Source organism: Aulonocara stuartgranti (genome assembly GCF_965226115.1).
Source record: "Aulonocara stuartgranti genome assembly, chromosome: 5".
NCBI lineage: Eukaryota > Metazoa > Chordata > Actinopteri > Cichliformes > Cichlidae > Aulonocara > Aulonocara stuartgranti.
The window spans coordinates 25148940-25165313 of NC_138943.1; the positions used below are offsets into that span (position 1 = coordinate 25148940).

A 16374-nucleotide genomic window follows, 5' to 3' on the forward strand; every position below is an offset into this window, starting at 1 on the left:
ATGACCATGGCTTACTGTAATTAGCAGAATATTTAGAGTAATGATCTGGAAATTCCTTTTTAGAGCTTGATTTATATATAAACATAAAAGCTTTGTCCAGCTGCTCCCATATTCACAAAGGCCTCAAAGGCAGATTAATCCTTAATTTTCTATCCGTGCAAAAGATTTGCAGTTCTGCTGGAATCTTTTGCACGGATAGAAAATTAAGGAAACAAAGGCTACAATCACACTGGGAAAAACATGGGTTACAGAACATGAACAAAATTACTGCCACCATGTGCAATGAAGTTGTGACCATGTTGCCTTTGAAATTGCTTCAAAGGCTTGATGCATCAGTATGGGGGGAAAAGGAATCAGTTTGCTCTCAGTTTAAAACTGAATGGGAGTTTGTTTTTTGTTTTTTATTTTATATCACAGAATAAAGTATTTTATGAAGAATTTGACATAATTTGACATTTAAATTATTGTAGGGGTTAAAAGTCATTTTTAACAAAGATTTCAAATTATATTTTCAATAGCAAAGCAGACTAAAGTGTTTTATTACCAAGTCCTTGAGTTATTTAAATTAAACTCCATTTCACTTGCCTGAGGTGTTAGATAGTGGCTGTAACTGATATTGCAGTTAGTTGTAATTGATACATGATGAAACACCAATACATCAGATGACTCTGAGAACTGTGACAATCTGAAAAGGTCCACTGTTTCAAGACTGCAAGAAACCTAAAAAGAATTGTCCCCTGAAATGTTATTTAGTTGCATTAAACATCGGCGACAGGGTCAAATATACAAAAACACAATTTCTCATTGGCATCAAGTTTAGAACAAGCAATTACCAGGGCTGTCTTTGAAAGAAAACCCATGTAGACAGAAAATGAACACGCAAACAGTAACTGTAAAAGCCACAGCCAACCAGGACCCTTCTCACTATGAAGCAACAGTGCTAACTACTCTTCTGCAACCTTTATCACAGTATTTGATGGTAATGTATTGGTGAAACCAAGAGCTGAGTAAAAGTTAGGCCCGATTCACCAGGTGGTCATAGACATGAATGATTATTCTCCTTCAAACTGCTAAGTGTTTAAATATGCACCTGTGTGCCATAGATATGCCAACCGTATGTTCACAACCTGTTTATATTGCCCACAGATCATTACTGTGTTGTGCTTTCTCATTTACTTCTGTTGCTAACATTTCAGTAAAGCATCACATCAGGTACTAAGACAAACCTGCAGTCTATTTGTAAACTTAACCTGCTGAGAGGAGCAGAAATATTCTCAATAAATCCAATTACTTTTTTACTTCCCCCCCTCTTTTTTCAGGGTGGTATGTGGTGTGTGTGTGTGTGGGGGGGGGGGGGGTCTTCTTATTGAATTTACATCAGAATCAGAATCAGAATCAGAATGGGTTTATTGCCAGATGTTGAGGTTTACAACATTAGGAAATTGCTGCGGTGCTTCAGTGCAGACAATAAGAATTAAAGTGCTATGTAGAAAGAAAGATATGTGCATGAGATATACATGAGATATATACATGAGAATAAGAATTATGAGTGCTACGTAGAAAGATATATACATGAGTGCAGGTGGTGATCAGTGCCAAACATGAAATGATGCAGTAACACAGCGTAGGGTCATGTGTTAGTGGCGGGGACAATCATGTGGTTATTGTTCATGTGTCCAACAGCAGAGGGGAAGAAACTGTTCTTGTGGCGAGAGGTTCTGGTGCGAATGGACCGGAGCCTCCTGCCTGAGGGGAGCAGGTCAAACAGACTGTGTCCAGGGTGAGAAGGGTCAGCTGAGATCCGGGGTGCACGCCGCAGAGTCCTGGAGGTGTACAGGTCCTGCAGAGATGGGAGTCTGCAGCCAATCACCTTCTCAGCAGAGCGCACAACACGCTGCAGTCTCTGTTTGTCCCTGATAGTGGCTCCAGCGTACCACACGGTGATGGAGGAGGTGAGGATGGACTCGATGATTGCAGTGTAGAACTGCATCATCGTCCGTGTTGGCAGGTTGAATTTCTTCAGCTGCCTCAGGAAGTACATCCTCTGCTGGGCTTTCTTGATGACGGAGGTGATGGTGGGCTCCCACTTCAGGTCCTGGGTGATGGTGGTACCCAGGAAGCGGAATGAGTCCACAGAGGTGATGGGGGTGTCAGTCAGGATGATGGGGGGGAGTGGGGCTGTGTGCTTCCTGAAGTCCACAATAATCTCCACTGTCTTCTGGGCATTCAGCACCAGGTTGTTGTGGCTGCACCAAGACACCAGACGTTCAACCTCCCTCCTGTAGGCAGACTCATCCCCGTCCGAGATGAGCCCAATGACGGTGGTGTCATCTGCGAACTTGATTAGCTTGACAGACAGTAACTGCCTTCCAGTTACTGTGCAATGATGAGTGTATCCAGCTCACTGTGTTTCTCATCTCAGCCTTTCTTTATCTACATCCTAACCATCCACACTATCTTTCCTTCCCTACCTCTATTTCTCTTTTTCCCACACAGCCTAACAAACTAAAGTCAGTTAGGCTGTGTGACATCGTGCAGTGTTCTTTCTCTGTAGTGTTTAAAAATTACTGTGTGTGTGTGTGTGTGTGTGTTTCAGAGAGAGAGAGACAGAAAGAGGTTTGTCTTACTTTTCACAGCAGTGGGGAGTCATCTGGAAGATAATTATATTGTGGTTTGCAAAGCTGAGCTCATGTTTTATACACAGCATTCTTCATGAGGCTAATAAGCTTCAGTGAAGCTTGTGGTGCAGTACACATTCACACTAAAAGAGCTCAGACCGAGAGAGACGCAATGTGAAAGGCAAGGGAAACCAGAGTGATAATAAGCAGCGGTGCAGGATCTCCTTAGGGCTTTTCTACGCTCTGTGAGACGCTTTCTGTCCCAGATCTGTAAAGGAAGCTAGCAGATGCTTAAAACAGGGCTCTCATAAGTACAAGTTTCTATATGCAAATGCAGACCATCCAGGCATTTAGCAGAGGAATTTAATCACCGCAACACATCCACTGCCTGCACTCAAAACCAAGCTGTGAAATCCCACGTCAACCCCACCACCACCACCTCCTGTTAGCAAACTATGCACTAACTACAAGAATAGAATTATTATATCACTACCACAAGCCACCAATTAAAGTAAAATTCAGCAGCTACAAGATCTATCTTCAGCCTTAGGGAAGCCCTTAGATTAGAAGTCGCTCTCGAAGAAAAGGACGATCCATTAATGGTATAATTGGGTCTCCGCGCTGCATTCAGTCAATGTGAACTTTGACCCAGTGCTCTGTAGAAATCACACCTCACTTCTCTTAACCCTAATCAGTCCCTTGCTTGTACAGAGCTGTGCAAACATTTGAGGCACTTTCCCAGCCAACCGGGAAGGGTCACAAATTACAAATTAATTTGACAGCATTGCAGTGATCCCAGAAATGCAAAGACTATCTTCCCTGACAAGAAGACGGGGAGCCTAACTCTACGCAAGAACTGTAATCTGGCAAGTACCTTGTAAAACTCTGGTTAAGCACATCTTTAAGACAGCACCAGCTGTTTGGGTTTGTTTTTTTTTTCAATTTTTTCATCCCTGTATGACTTCTAAATTAGAACTCCTCAAACCATTATTATTGAAATTATCCTCAATTTAGGCAAAAAAAATATCAAATGCTTTTTGAGCCCTATTAACTCTATTGTTATCAACTGTCCCAAAATTAACATCCTTTCACATTTTAAAATGACTCCAGTAAATTTTTAACTTAACCGCATGCTCCGACTGTGCCCCTGTGTGTGCCTTTCATGTATGAATATTTCATCACCTAAGCTCAGCGCATATCTTCTTTTTTTTTTTGCTGAAAAACAGATTAAAGGTGATATCTGAAAAACCCTAAATGTAATTTATCAACACTAAAGCATTTTAAAGGTTTGACAGGCTCTTCTAACCATCGGAATTAAATAATGAAGCTTTTTATCTCGTGCCCTCCTCCAAATGATGTTAGCCAGGTGATTGCCATTGAGATGAGGTGCTAGAAAGCCCTTCATGTTCTCTGTTACTGAATGGTAATGAATGGCAAAAACGAATGCTAGGTCCAATCACTGGTCTACAATGGCAGCTTCGAAATGCAGCTCATACTCTAAGCTTATGTTTATGCAAGCTCCAACACTGTAACACACCATCACATCATGCCAGGTGAGTCTGCTGCTTTTCACCGTATCACGCTTGGCAGCTGACAGACCTGCTCTTCAATAAACAAGCCAGTCAGTGTCCCCAGAGCTGACTGGGACACTGGTAAATGGCCTTAGATGCATAAGTACTGCTTTATTTTGTTGAACTGACTGGACAGTTAGAAAATGAAGCAAATGGCAAAGAGGGATATAATAAAGGGCTGAATGAAAGCCGAGCTTTTCCACTGCATTTCTGTTCTAGTGCAGGTTGTGCCCTCTTCTCATCACTGACCTTCAGAAGATGACCATTGACTGGCAATCCCTGTGGGTGTGTAAACACCATTTTAAGAGAAACCACACGTTCAGTGTTGGCCCCCAATATTTTTTCTTCTTTCTGCCGTGTCAAACCGTCTCACCGGTCTTTCATTTCCAAAGGCCAGGCTCTCTCACAAAACAAATGTGCCGCAAGTTACACATCAAACGTAAGCGAGCAATGCGAGCATGGTGACAGACATAACCGAAGGACTGTCAGCGATGTGTCGTAGAAGCTAAATCTATTTGGTGAATATTCCGAAGAGCTTCTGATTGGAAAAGGATGATCTCTTTTATATGACAAAAATGTCCTACCACCCCAAATCTCTCATGCTTCTCCTTGCCTTGAATTAAAGACATTTCAATTCTTGTCATTTTCCCTCTTTTCCCCTGATCCTGTGCCCGCTCAGCGCTCTCTGTTTGTCACTGGTCCTGATAATAACACGATGTCAAAAGCAGGGGGTGCAGCCTGTAATAGGGGGTATTAACCCGGAGGGAACGACTATCATCATGGTTTCGAGGTTTCAGAGCGCGCACGGACATAATGACAAAGGGAGAACTGCATAGAAGAGCCAACGGGGAGGCTCATCTCCTCAATAGGAATCTGAGTCACACAACATCTGTAGAGGATTTGTGAGGCCTTGAACTGTTATTAGAAGTATTTGACTGTGACAGAGAGATTTAACTGTTGATTTCCTCTGCTTCAATTGTGGCTGATAGAGTAGCCTGTTGTTAGCTATTACAGAGAGCAGGGATTGTAGTCTACAAAGCAAAATCCCTACTATGGGGTTATGTGAGCAACCTTTTGCACTTAGGTGTGTGTAGCTCATTAGCATTTCTTCCTATGTGTGGCATGATCACAGTAAGGACAAGCCCTTAAGTAGAGAGCTTGTAGCGCTTGGTTTGAGTATGTATGAGTATAGACCATTTATGTACAGGTAAAGACCATCTATACATCTTCCTGCCTTTAATAAAAGTCTAAATTACCAAGACATCAAACATAAGATGAACTCTTAGCTTTTCGAACTCTCGATCTGTCTCACAGACACAAACAAGGTGGCAGTGAAGCAGGAGGGAGATGCATCGACCTTCTCCTTTCAATTAATGATTTCCTCTCAACAAACTCTTCTTCTTTCTGCCAGGAGGGTTGTGCACCACTGCTTTGGTTTTCTCCCTCTTTTTTATTTTAATCACACATCAGCACAAATGTACACACATGCAGAGGAACCATTTGCATATATGCTGGGGTTTGTCAGAATGGGACTCATTATTTACCTGAATGGTGCTTAATTGCGTATCAGCAATGATATAATTCCATTCGCCTCATCATTACAGGCTGAGAAACATCAAAATCCAAGAGCGTGCAGGTCTTTCATTGGTAGGCAACCAGTTTGCTACCCATTCGTCATCTAAGCTGATTCCCCACCATCGCCCAGCAGCACAATGGCTGTTCATTCAGTAAATTCCAAGCAGGGCTATGTTTTGGGGTTTTTGTTTTTTTTACTCTGAGACGAATAATGTGGCAGCGAGCTTCTCTGAACGCCAGAAAGCGCATCAATAATGCACACGCAGCTTGTTATAGCTCAAACTCACTCTGCTTCAGTGGCTCACCAACCCAAAATCCAGCATCAAAGACCAGAAACATTCATGTGCGGTTCAGTGTGTATGTGCATGTGTGTGTGCTCACACATGCCAGCACTGGAGTGTCTGAGAGGTGAAAGACATTGAAAGCCTTGACTTTAAAACCTTCTTCTAATGGGGAGAGGAGTGACTGTCTATTCTCACTGAACGAGCACTGTAGGGAGATTCATTTGGTGAGGGTGGATTTCTCTTCCCGAGAGGCTTTCTGAATCCTTTTGTACTGAAAAATAATAAAAATGGGAGTAAGCTTGAGGCCAAGGACACGGGCGCTGTGTGAACGTGATGCAAACCTTTGAATCTTTAACATCCACTACTTTTTAAAGAGTGTAGGGGAGGTAAGAATGAGGCTTTTAGTGTTCTGAAAGCAGCCAGCGGTTACAATGGGCACAGCATGAAAGAGGCTTCTGGCTGAAAAGATGTCACATTAAAGGATCTGTCTAATATATAATTATTACCATGTTTGGTGATGTATTATGTCACATGGAATTATTTTGTCCTCAAACAGTGTTTCAACAGAAAGAGCTGGCAGCATAAAAGATTTCCTCCCAGATTTAACCTTGAATATGTATACACAGGGAAACGAAATAATGTGATGTTGTGCACATTTTCAGACACTTTTTTTGATGGCAAATTGGAAATACTTGAAAAGTTCAAGGGAAATTGGAACTTTTTCTCAAATAAATGCACACACGTACACTGAGAGTTTAAGTAGAAAAAAATGATACAAACAACTTTCCTTGTAAACCAAACCATGGAAACTAACGGTCTGCACAGCAAAATCTGCAGCTACACGTATAGGATGAGTTGGGTGGGGCGCTTTTCACAACTTTTCTAGCACAGCTCTAACATGCAGTCCGAACACCGAACTTTCCTGACCGCCGGTGGTCCGCTGCGCTCTCCGCTCTCTGCGGACGCGTCGACTCACCTACAGGAGACGGTGATCTCTACTTTGGTGGCCGGAATGTTGCCGGTGATCGGGTCGAAGTCGTACACCGATGACGTGTCTTCCAGCTTGTCCATAACGTCTCCTTCCATCATGTCCATCGCCAGAGCTCGTGGTGGCTCGGGTGTGATCCGAGAGGCGCACAGCCTGGCGCCGGCGGTGCGCAGCGAGTCTCCGGTGACTCCTGATAACAGATCAGAGACCAGACGGCCTCCGGTCCGACCGGGTGAGGCAGCCACTTCACAAATGTTGAAGCTGAAGAGGATGGAGAGGAGAGTACCCAGTGAGGGAACACCCAGGGGGGGAAAAGGAAAAGGGCGCACTTGGTTAACTCTGCGCAGCGTAAATACTTATTTTTTTTTCTTGATTTCTGAGATTACTGTTGCGCTTTCACCGACCTGCTGGACGTCACATGGAGAGGTGGACCGCGCTCTGCTTTTGTCTTCACCGTGTGCGCACAGCGGAGCGTGTGAAGAGGAATGACTACATACACTTAAACCCACCCATCCTCCTCCCACACGGAATTACAATCAAGTGCTGGCAACCCTGTACACTGGCGCTGCTGTTGTCACCCTGCAACATCCTGTGTAGCCTCCTCTTCAGCGTGCACTCCAGTGTCAGTCATAGCAGATGACTAATTGATGTTATTTCGTATTTTTGGACTTTTTCTAAGGCGTGGCATCAAAAAGCTGCTTGTCCTGAAGGATGCTTGTGAGACTGAATGCAAATTGGAAGCAGTCCTGCTGGTCGGGACAACCCATGTTTAGACGGCTGAAGAGCAAAGCTGGAGCACAATATTTAGTCATCTATTTTTTATTTTTTATATTGGAACATTTTATATATTGGACTTTTGAGAAGGCATAACAGAATGCGAAACAGTAAAGAAATTCAACACCACAGTGAACCATTGAGATATTTTTTTTTAAGAAAGAAAAACAGCAGGATCAGCTTTAAGTGCTTACACAGTCAAACGTGCAAATGTTTCCCATCTTTCTTTGATGGAAGGCTTGTACACAACACTTTCAGACAGTCAGAACTGCCAATTAAAAAGTGTTCATGCTGGCTGATTTAAAATCAATGATGATTAGAGTGAGGGAGTTACATAAAGATTTAATGGCCATCATCCATCCCCCCATTAGCCTGTTGTTGTGCAGCTAAAAACACACACACATTGTAATGAATATGCTAAACTGATGCCACTGCCTGTCAAGATAGTGATGGGTTTGTCATTTTTGGATAAGTATGGTTCCTAAATACAAGCAACATGTGCGCTGGTCTCTCTCCATCACCTCACTGTTTATCTCACTTGTTCTGACACTCCACATATTTGTCCGTCCTCTTCTCACAAATTGTGAATAAACAAACATTATTATCAGGAAAGGAGCCCCTTTTCACCTACTTGGAAAAGTGTAGTTGTTACTTTTGTGGTCAATATGGAAACAGAGACATCAGATTTTTCTGTGTCATTGCACCTTTTCTGTCTATTTCTCTGTCTCTCCTTTCCCTATTGCTATCTCTCGCACACACATCACAGAGACACATGCAGCCATAAACCATTATACCACCTTTCATAAATGGGTGCAGAAGCACACAGCTCTTTCCTGCATAGTGCACCTAGCGTCTGGATTCTGGAAATCAATTTACACCGGCACAGGATGCTTCTGCCCACACAGCTCTCCAACTCAGGATCAGGAACACACACACACACACACACACACACACACACACACACACACACACACGCGCGCGCACACACACACACACACACACACACATACAATCATGCAGTCGTTCTTTTACACGTGCTCACCAACGCGTACACCAGTGTGCACGTATAAAAACAAATTATTTTCTCATATGTCACCCATAAGCAGAGATAAAGAGGCACACACATCTACATACCCACCCTTTTCTCTCCAGGATGATTCATGTATTTTAAGGGTTTGCTGTTTAGAGTGGGTGAGCATGCTATTGCAGATGTTCCACAGAGTGGGTTGGCAGGATCAGGGCCAGAGGACAAAAACAAACAAAAAAAAGAAGATGCAGGAAGGGGAGGAAGAAGACCTTCACAATATCTATCTATTTTGCCTTGAGTAGTAACCTGTGGATGGCAGACTTTTCAGAAATACGACATATTTTGCATATTTATATTCTTAAAAACTGGGAATCCACATATCAAAACGAAATCTATTTCCACCCCTTCATGTGCTGTGATCTGAAAACACAGGGTGTTCTGTGGGGGAGGGGGTGTTGAAACCGAGCAATGTTTTGCCTCCTGGTTACTGACAAAAAAGAAAGAAAACACATCACTGTATGAGTTAAATAGAAAAATACCTCTGTGTTTGTTGCATCTGGTCAGTGATAGTCATCAATCACAGACAGAAAATAGATAGATGGGAAAAAATAACAGTTATTCTCATTTGCAAATTAGCAGATTTAATTAAAAAAACATATATATTTTATGAATTTCTGATCATATATCATACCATCAAACGTATTTTTTCAAATAAATTCTTCATTGGGCCATATAAAAGCAATATCTGATTATCTGTGCTACATTAGTTCTTAATATTGTGGGGTCAACTTGAGTGATCAAAACCCTCTAAAATACTGCACATCTTCTTTAAATGCTATTCCCATCCATCTGCCACGGACTCGGAGGTGGTCAATGCTTTGTACTGCCAGTGACATTAATAACACCATAGGAGATTCAAATGCCCCTTTTCCTCCTTCTCCGTCCTATTTTCTCAGCTTCCTGCAGTTTTCTAAACGCTAATTACTGTGTTTATTCTTACTTGCGTCATGCTGTCCAAAAAGATCGCCTTTCTGGAAGCAATTATGCAAAAGCAAACAAATGCCCTGTCAAGAAAATGAAGCTTTTTTTTTTTTACCCACCTGAAGTAGGGACACATTTGTTTACTCGTTTAATCTATTTTACCTGCGGTTTTAACATTTCTTTTTTTTTTTAAGAAACAAAGAATATTTTACAAAGTAATACATTTTGGATGCCCCATTAAGCGGTGGGGGTAGGGGTGGAGGTACAGGTAGTATTTTCAGCCTGCCTGTGACGGCGCTAAAATAATGTTTTCTCCTCTAAAATGAAATGTGTGTATGATTTCATGCTCAAGCGCTATTAAATATAAAAACACACAACATCTGAAATTATAATATTAAAGAAGCTCTGGGACCTGTAAGATTTTGTGCTTATACCTCCCAGTTAACAAATATTTTTCAATTCGTTTTAATTATTGAGCCCAAAGAAAGTGTTTTTTTTATTACTCAGTAAGCTTTAATTTCATTTTAGTACAAAGTAGTGTTAAGTAACATCTTTAACAAAAGGGTTCAAATGTTTAATCAAACTTTTAAAGGTTATATTCTGATTTATATGGCTGTGCTTCAATAACACTCAAATTAAATGCTTTGAGTGGGGTTTTTAAATGTCTTTCTCTGAAATGTAGTCATTGTAAATGAAGCAAAGTTTTCAGAATCAAGTGTAAATTTAACATGGGATTATACCTTTTATATGAAGCATTTAGTGTCATTTACTTGATGTAGACCCTTCATACATACATCCATCCATCCATCCATCCATTTTCATCTGCTAATCTTTACAAGGTCATGGGGGGTGGAGCCTATCCTGACTACCACAGGGCGATAATTTGGACCTTTAGAATTAAAGTGGTACCAAAAGTAAATCACAATTATCACCACATAGCTGAGAGACTGCAAAATCAAATTATGAGTTCTGTGCTCAAAACAGCATTTGGAACAGTCGTTCTAATTTAGCACAACTCAGATTTATTTATTTATTTTTACTATTACGATAACAATTATTTGCTGCAGCTTAAATCAATACTGTGGTTTTGACTTATGACCTCTGATTATGATTAAATTGGATTTAAAATGGGTGCTGAGGCTTTGTGTGCCTCTCTGCAAGACACAAGTCTACTCAGTTGTACCTTGTAGATAAGTAGGGGGTTTGATAAACCCAGTTCAAAAGGACCACATGTTCCCTCCCAGAGTGTAATCCTGCTCTGTGGCCCAGTGGTTTAATCCAAAATCAAATCCCTCCTGAGGTGCCAAGCAGCATAAAGAAGGCTTTTATGAATCATTGCTCCAAGACTGACAAACTGAGGGAAACACACATATACAGTATTTGTGGGAAGCCACTATGGCAGCCTATAGGTGGCTGATGGGCTGGCTAACAGCCCGTGCGCTCCTGCAGTACTTGTAAGTCAATGAACTCCATGCTGTGCCAGAGCCACTGGCAAAATAATAATAACCAGATTTTTCCAGGTCTACAGTAGACGCACAAGCTCTTAGAGTTAATTATGAAATCCTTGATAGAAGACTTGCAGCTACTTACCCAAAAGTTTTAATGATGCAGTAGTTTTCCTGCTGTGGGGAAAGTTCATCACTGAGTTCTCATGGGAAGGTGCCTGGATGCTCTTTTTTTTTTTTTTTTTTTGTACTAGAGAACCATATGTTGAGTGGGTTTATGTCTTTGCTAATAAGTGGTGTCTGAGTTTAAAAACTGAAAATAAAGTGAAAATGATACAGAGCACAGTGGCAAAGAAATCCCTAAAGGCAAAATTTCTACAGGGAAGAAAATCCAAGGAGTGCTCAGCTCTGTGTCACACAAGCTGGCACCATTAAAATTGGCCCTTATTTATCTAGCCTTTTACTGCCCTCAAAAAGCCTTTTTTTATTTTATGGCTGGAATGCCAAAGCAAAATGTATCCACAATAAAATGACTAAGTAATGCTAACACTGCATTATATTAATAGTGATATAAGAAGAAACGTGTCTAATTAACAGATTTGTTAACTATGATTTAAAGAGTTAGATTGCCATTCACCCTTTAGAGCTACATTAATAAAACAAAGTTGCACATCCCGGTGATGTCACTTAAACTAACCACAGCACCTATGCTTGACTTGAAAATTATAGCATTTCCATTTAGCAAATGCAGAATATTTTTCTGGTCCTTGGGTTTCAATTGTAGTAAATATTACCATGAAATATAATAGGAATGGGCATTTTTTTAATTTCCAGCCCTGAGTCATTGTTGTTACAGAAAAAACTAACACAATAGTTTGCAGGTCATCATTATACCTCCCAGCATTTGGTTTAATCTGTTATTACTTTTTCTATAGTTGCATTTTTCACCCCAATTTTATGGTTATTGTTGCAAAGAAACTACCACAAATGCTTCCAGGTAATAAGCCACAACATCAAACATATAATATTTACTTTATTACATTCAAACAAAGGGGGGAGGGGCAGGAGGAGGGGGGGGGAGTTAAGGCTATAAAATAGCTTTAATTTCTGTATTATAATATGGTCATAGTGTCCTAAGTAAAAACATCTGTACACAGATTATCTCTGTAATCCTGACAGGTTACTATACTACCTAAACAAACACTTTACAGTACAAACTACTGTTACTAAATGGTTCTGTGCATTTTATACATTTCAGTCAGAGGATCAGCTTACAACCAAGGTTGATACAAGTATTACCTGGTTATTACCTTGTAATTACATGTAATTAAATGTTATTACCACCACAAGTCTGAAGTGGCAGTCCTGTTTCTTCTATGCTAACTAATGGCAGCAGCGTCATATTTGGTGTACAGACATTAAAGTGGTATCAGTATTCCTCTCTAACGCTACACTAGAAAAAAAAAGGAAAAGAATGTGCTCCTGACCCCGAATGTCGATCTCTTGAAACTTAGTCTATAGTTTTCAAACTGAATAGTTTTCTTTTGTGTGTATGTTTGAAGTCAGATCACAAAAGATGTTAAAAAAATAACATTTCATGAGACATGCTGTGTAAAAGTAAAGTTCAAGATTTTATAACGTAATTAATTTATGATACGTCATTCAGTTCACACAAGTCAGCTTATTCATGTGCTCAAAAAATGAAAGTTAAATTGACATATTTTAAGAACTGTTGAGGAACGCGCTAACTTTTTAGATGATGCTCATGAAAGCACACTGTGTTGGTCAGGTGGAGTATTTAAAAGGGTGTTTTTTTTTAAAAAAAAACACCAGATCACGTTGAGATGTCAACAACCTTCGAGTGTCCCGATAAGGAAGAAAGTAGGTGGCTAATGTTTGACAAGACTGTTGTGATGAAGGATCAAAGGTCCCAGTCTGTTTTTCTGTCACAGCCTCTTTCACACTTGAGAGGGATTTCTGTCTGGGAGAGAGCGTATTTCATGAGGGTGAGTGTGTCTCTGAAAATACTCAATAAGTCAGTGGATTTTTACAAACTACTTTTAAATGCTATGCACGTTAAATCCAAAGGCACCACGTCATCTTCATCATCGTGATGGAACTGGCCTTTTATCCGGCGCTGGCACTGATGTATTTCTTTGGAGTGATGAAGGCCGCGCAGGATGACCGGGTGGAGCTGACCGACCACGCGTCGATGAACGTGTTCTGTCTGTTCGTGCTGGCACAGCCGCTGTGTCTCGTAATCGGTGGATACACTGGCATGGCTACTTACCTTCTCACCGTTCTGGTATCCTACAACTTCCTGCCATGGAAAAGCAGCACAAAAAAGCAAGCAAAAGAAAAAGACTCAGAGAAGAAGACAAAGTGAGAGGCAGAAACACACATTACATGGAAATACCAAGAAAGTGGATTCAAAAGGGGACTGGAAAGTATTTAAATAAAGAAAAAAAATTATAAATAAATAGCTATTTCACAACACATTATGTGTGATTTAACCTGTTGTCATAAATCTGTTGTTTTGTCTGCAGTTGTAATGATCTGTGAGAAAGTATTTGTATTTTCATACACAAAGTGACCCATTTTATGATTCTTGATGTAGATGATGTTGTTGTAAATACATTCAGCTGGGTGACTCAAGAGCCACAAGAGAGAAAATTGCAAACAAAAGGAACATTAAATCCAAAAAAACTTCACCAAGTGAAAAAATATACAGAATAGTGCACAGCACAAACAGAGCTATCCTTGAAATCAATCGTTTCTAGACCTACTGGCTGGGAACTTTTCAAATAAGTTGCATACTTACTTCCACACCTTTATGATCAGGTTAGATGAGAGGATCAACTCCATATTTTGTAATACTGAGCTAAAGCCAGCAGCCTGTGAGTTTAGCACAAAGATGGGAACGGGGCAAACTAGCTAGCATGTTGTGCAATCTGTTGTTTCGTTTGGGGGGGGGTTCCCTTTCTTTTTTCCATTTTCTTACAACATTACAGATAAATAGAGAGCCATAAAGGTATCTTTGGACTGATTCAACCTAGGTCTTTATGCTAAGACTTCATAACAAGCCATCTAACAATTAATGATGGTGGAGCTCCGGTTAGAGATCCTTTCCCCAGATTAACTTAAATTGTATGCAATAAGCAAAAGTTGGAGCTAGGGTCATAAAGCTCACAGCAACCTTAATCAGTTGCCCATAATACTGATTTCCCTGTCTCTCATGGAGTTAAGGAAACTGGCAAGATGGCAAGTACTGTAGATATCATGAACTTAACCCATGGTTGGGTTTTTTGGCTTTTTTCAACATTATTGACAGACAGTAAGAGGAAAGCAGAGGGAGAGCGTCACCTGCTCAACACTGAGTCAAACCAGCGCCCCCTTAGCCCTAAACCCATCGCCTGCTTCGTTGCATGATGCTTCACGTTAAAATTGATTCAGTCAACCACTCACTTTTTTTTATTTACCACATTTTACAAGACTTAGTTGTTGGTTGTTGGAAGAACAGTGAGGTGCTCTATTCTCAGCTGCACTGATTACACCAGGCGCTGTCACATCTTAGCCAAATTAAATAGTCAGAGGTCACAGTTACGCACTGGAGATAATTATGGCGACAGGAGGATAGCATATTCTAAAATAGTTTCAGGTCTTCATCACAGCAAAGGGGAAATCATCAAAGGAGTTTGGGCTCATCATAATGGTTTGAGGTAATTGTTGTATAACTGTAGAGGCGCACTGTGGTCTCAGGACAGCAGCCACTAAGGGAAATCAGAACCTGTGTGGAACAGATCTTCTTATTCGACTCTTGGCAAGAAGTGTACTTCTCAAAATGAAAAATTGTTCCTTTAAAACTGAGAAAATGATTCAGTGAACATCTCCGAATTATAATTACATTGTTAATGTCATAATATGAAGCCAATTAGCTCTGGACTGTAAAGTTTGTCAGTGACAAACAAAGAAAGCGTTGGATTTCACCTATGACAGTGACACTGAATGTGTCTCTGGCCTTATAGCTGAGTCATTTCTAGTGAACCTGCCTACTTGAATATGACTAATCTGTCAATTAATTAAGTATTCAGTATATTATACACTCATGAACAGTGTTTCACAAAAGCTCCCACTAAACATAATTATTAAATCAGCACTGTGCTTTTTCCGTCTGTGTTCATGAATGACTGAGTGTCCCTCTGATGTGAATAAGCCTGGTACCACAGAGCGTCGGGGTGTGCGTAAACCCGGACTCAAAGAGAGAGTGCATAATGGGATTAGACTGTGGTATATGGGTGATAGTCCAAGGCTGTGCTCAGTGGGTGCACAAATGTGCAAATGCTTGCTGTTTGAGTGAAAAACAGTGGTTTGTTTTTTTGCAGAAAAAGAAGTTTATTAGTTCTTCAGCGCTAATATCCTCAGTTCACGACTGTCTCTCAGAGTACCTCTCACTTATTTCTCTTCCTAAGTGTGAATTTATGTAGAGTGAATAAGGTTCTAACCTAAAGTGTCAATCATTCGCTATAAAGGCTCTAATTCCACAGTTATTATCCGTATATATGTTCTTTCAAGGTATAGCATTAGCAAATTGTTCAGCTTTTGCGCTCCACACATTTGTTCAGTTCCCTATTCAATATGTGTGGAGCATGTTCTCAGTTTACCTCCCTTAATGTCACACTGGAGGTGCTTCCTACTGCGTCTTCATTTTATTTAAAATAATAAGCCTGCAGCTTCCCATTTATTGTAACCCCTCCCCCCCTCAACATGATTCTTCTTCTTCCCCAGCCAGCACTCAAAACCAAACTCCTTTCTTTTTTGTGTTTCATCTTCTGTCTCAGTCTTAATCCTTTTCCACAGTTGGGCTCGTTTCCATAATGTCGCTCCTCCTCGCTTGTATTATCATCAAAAAGGGGGGGAATCTAATAAATTATATAATAAAGTGTCATTTCTGTTATTGTCCATTTAGGATCAGTCATATAAAGTAAGGTTTTAAGAATTCAGTTGGAAAAGTGTGTGTGCTTCATAAGTGGCAGCTCATAACACACTGAGCAGTTGCGACAATGTCAATTTTAGTTCTATTTATTATTAAAACTGAAACAAAAGCACCTTTC

At 40.6% G+C, this 16374-nt stretch overlaps 1 protein-coding gene across 2 annotated transcripts in view; it reads right to left on the reverse strand.

The window, feature by feature from the left end:
- Window positions 1-7241, reverse strand: part of cpne5b (copine Vb) — a 137560-nt gene extending 130319 nt beyond the window's left edge. For both annotated transcript variants that reach the window (XM_082534788.1, XM_082534787.1), the window contains exon 1: window positions 7025-7241. In XM_082534788.1, coding sequence (XP_082390914.1) covers window positions 7025-7143 — 119 coding nt within the window. In that variant the 5' untranslated portion in view covers window positions 7144-7241. The remainder of the gene's footprint in view (window positions 1-7024) is intronic.
- Window positions 7242-16374: the final 9133 nt, after the last annotated feature.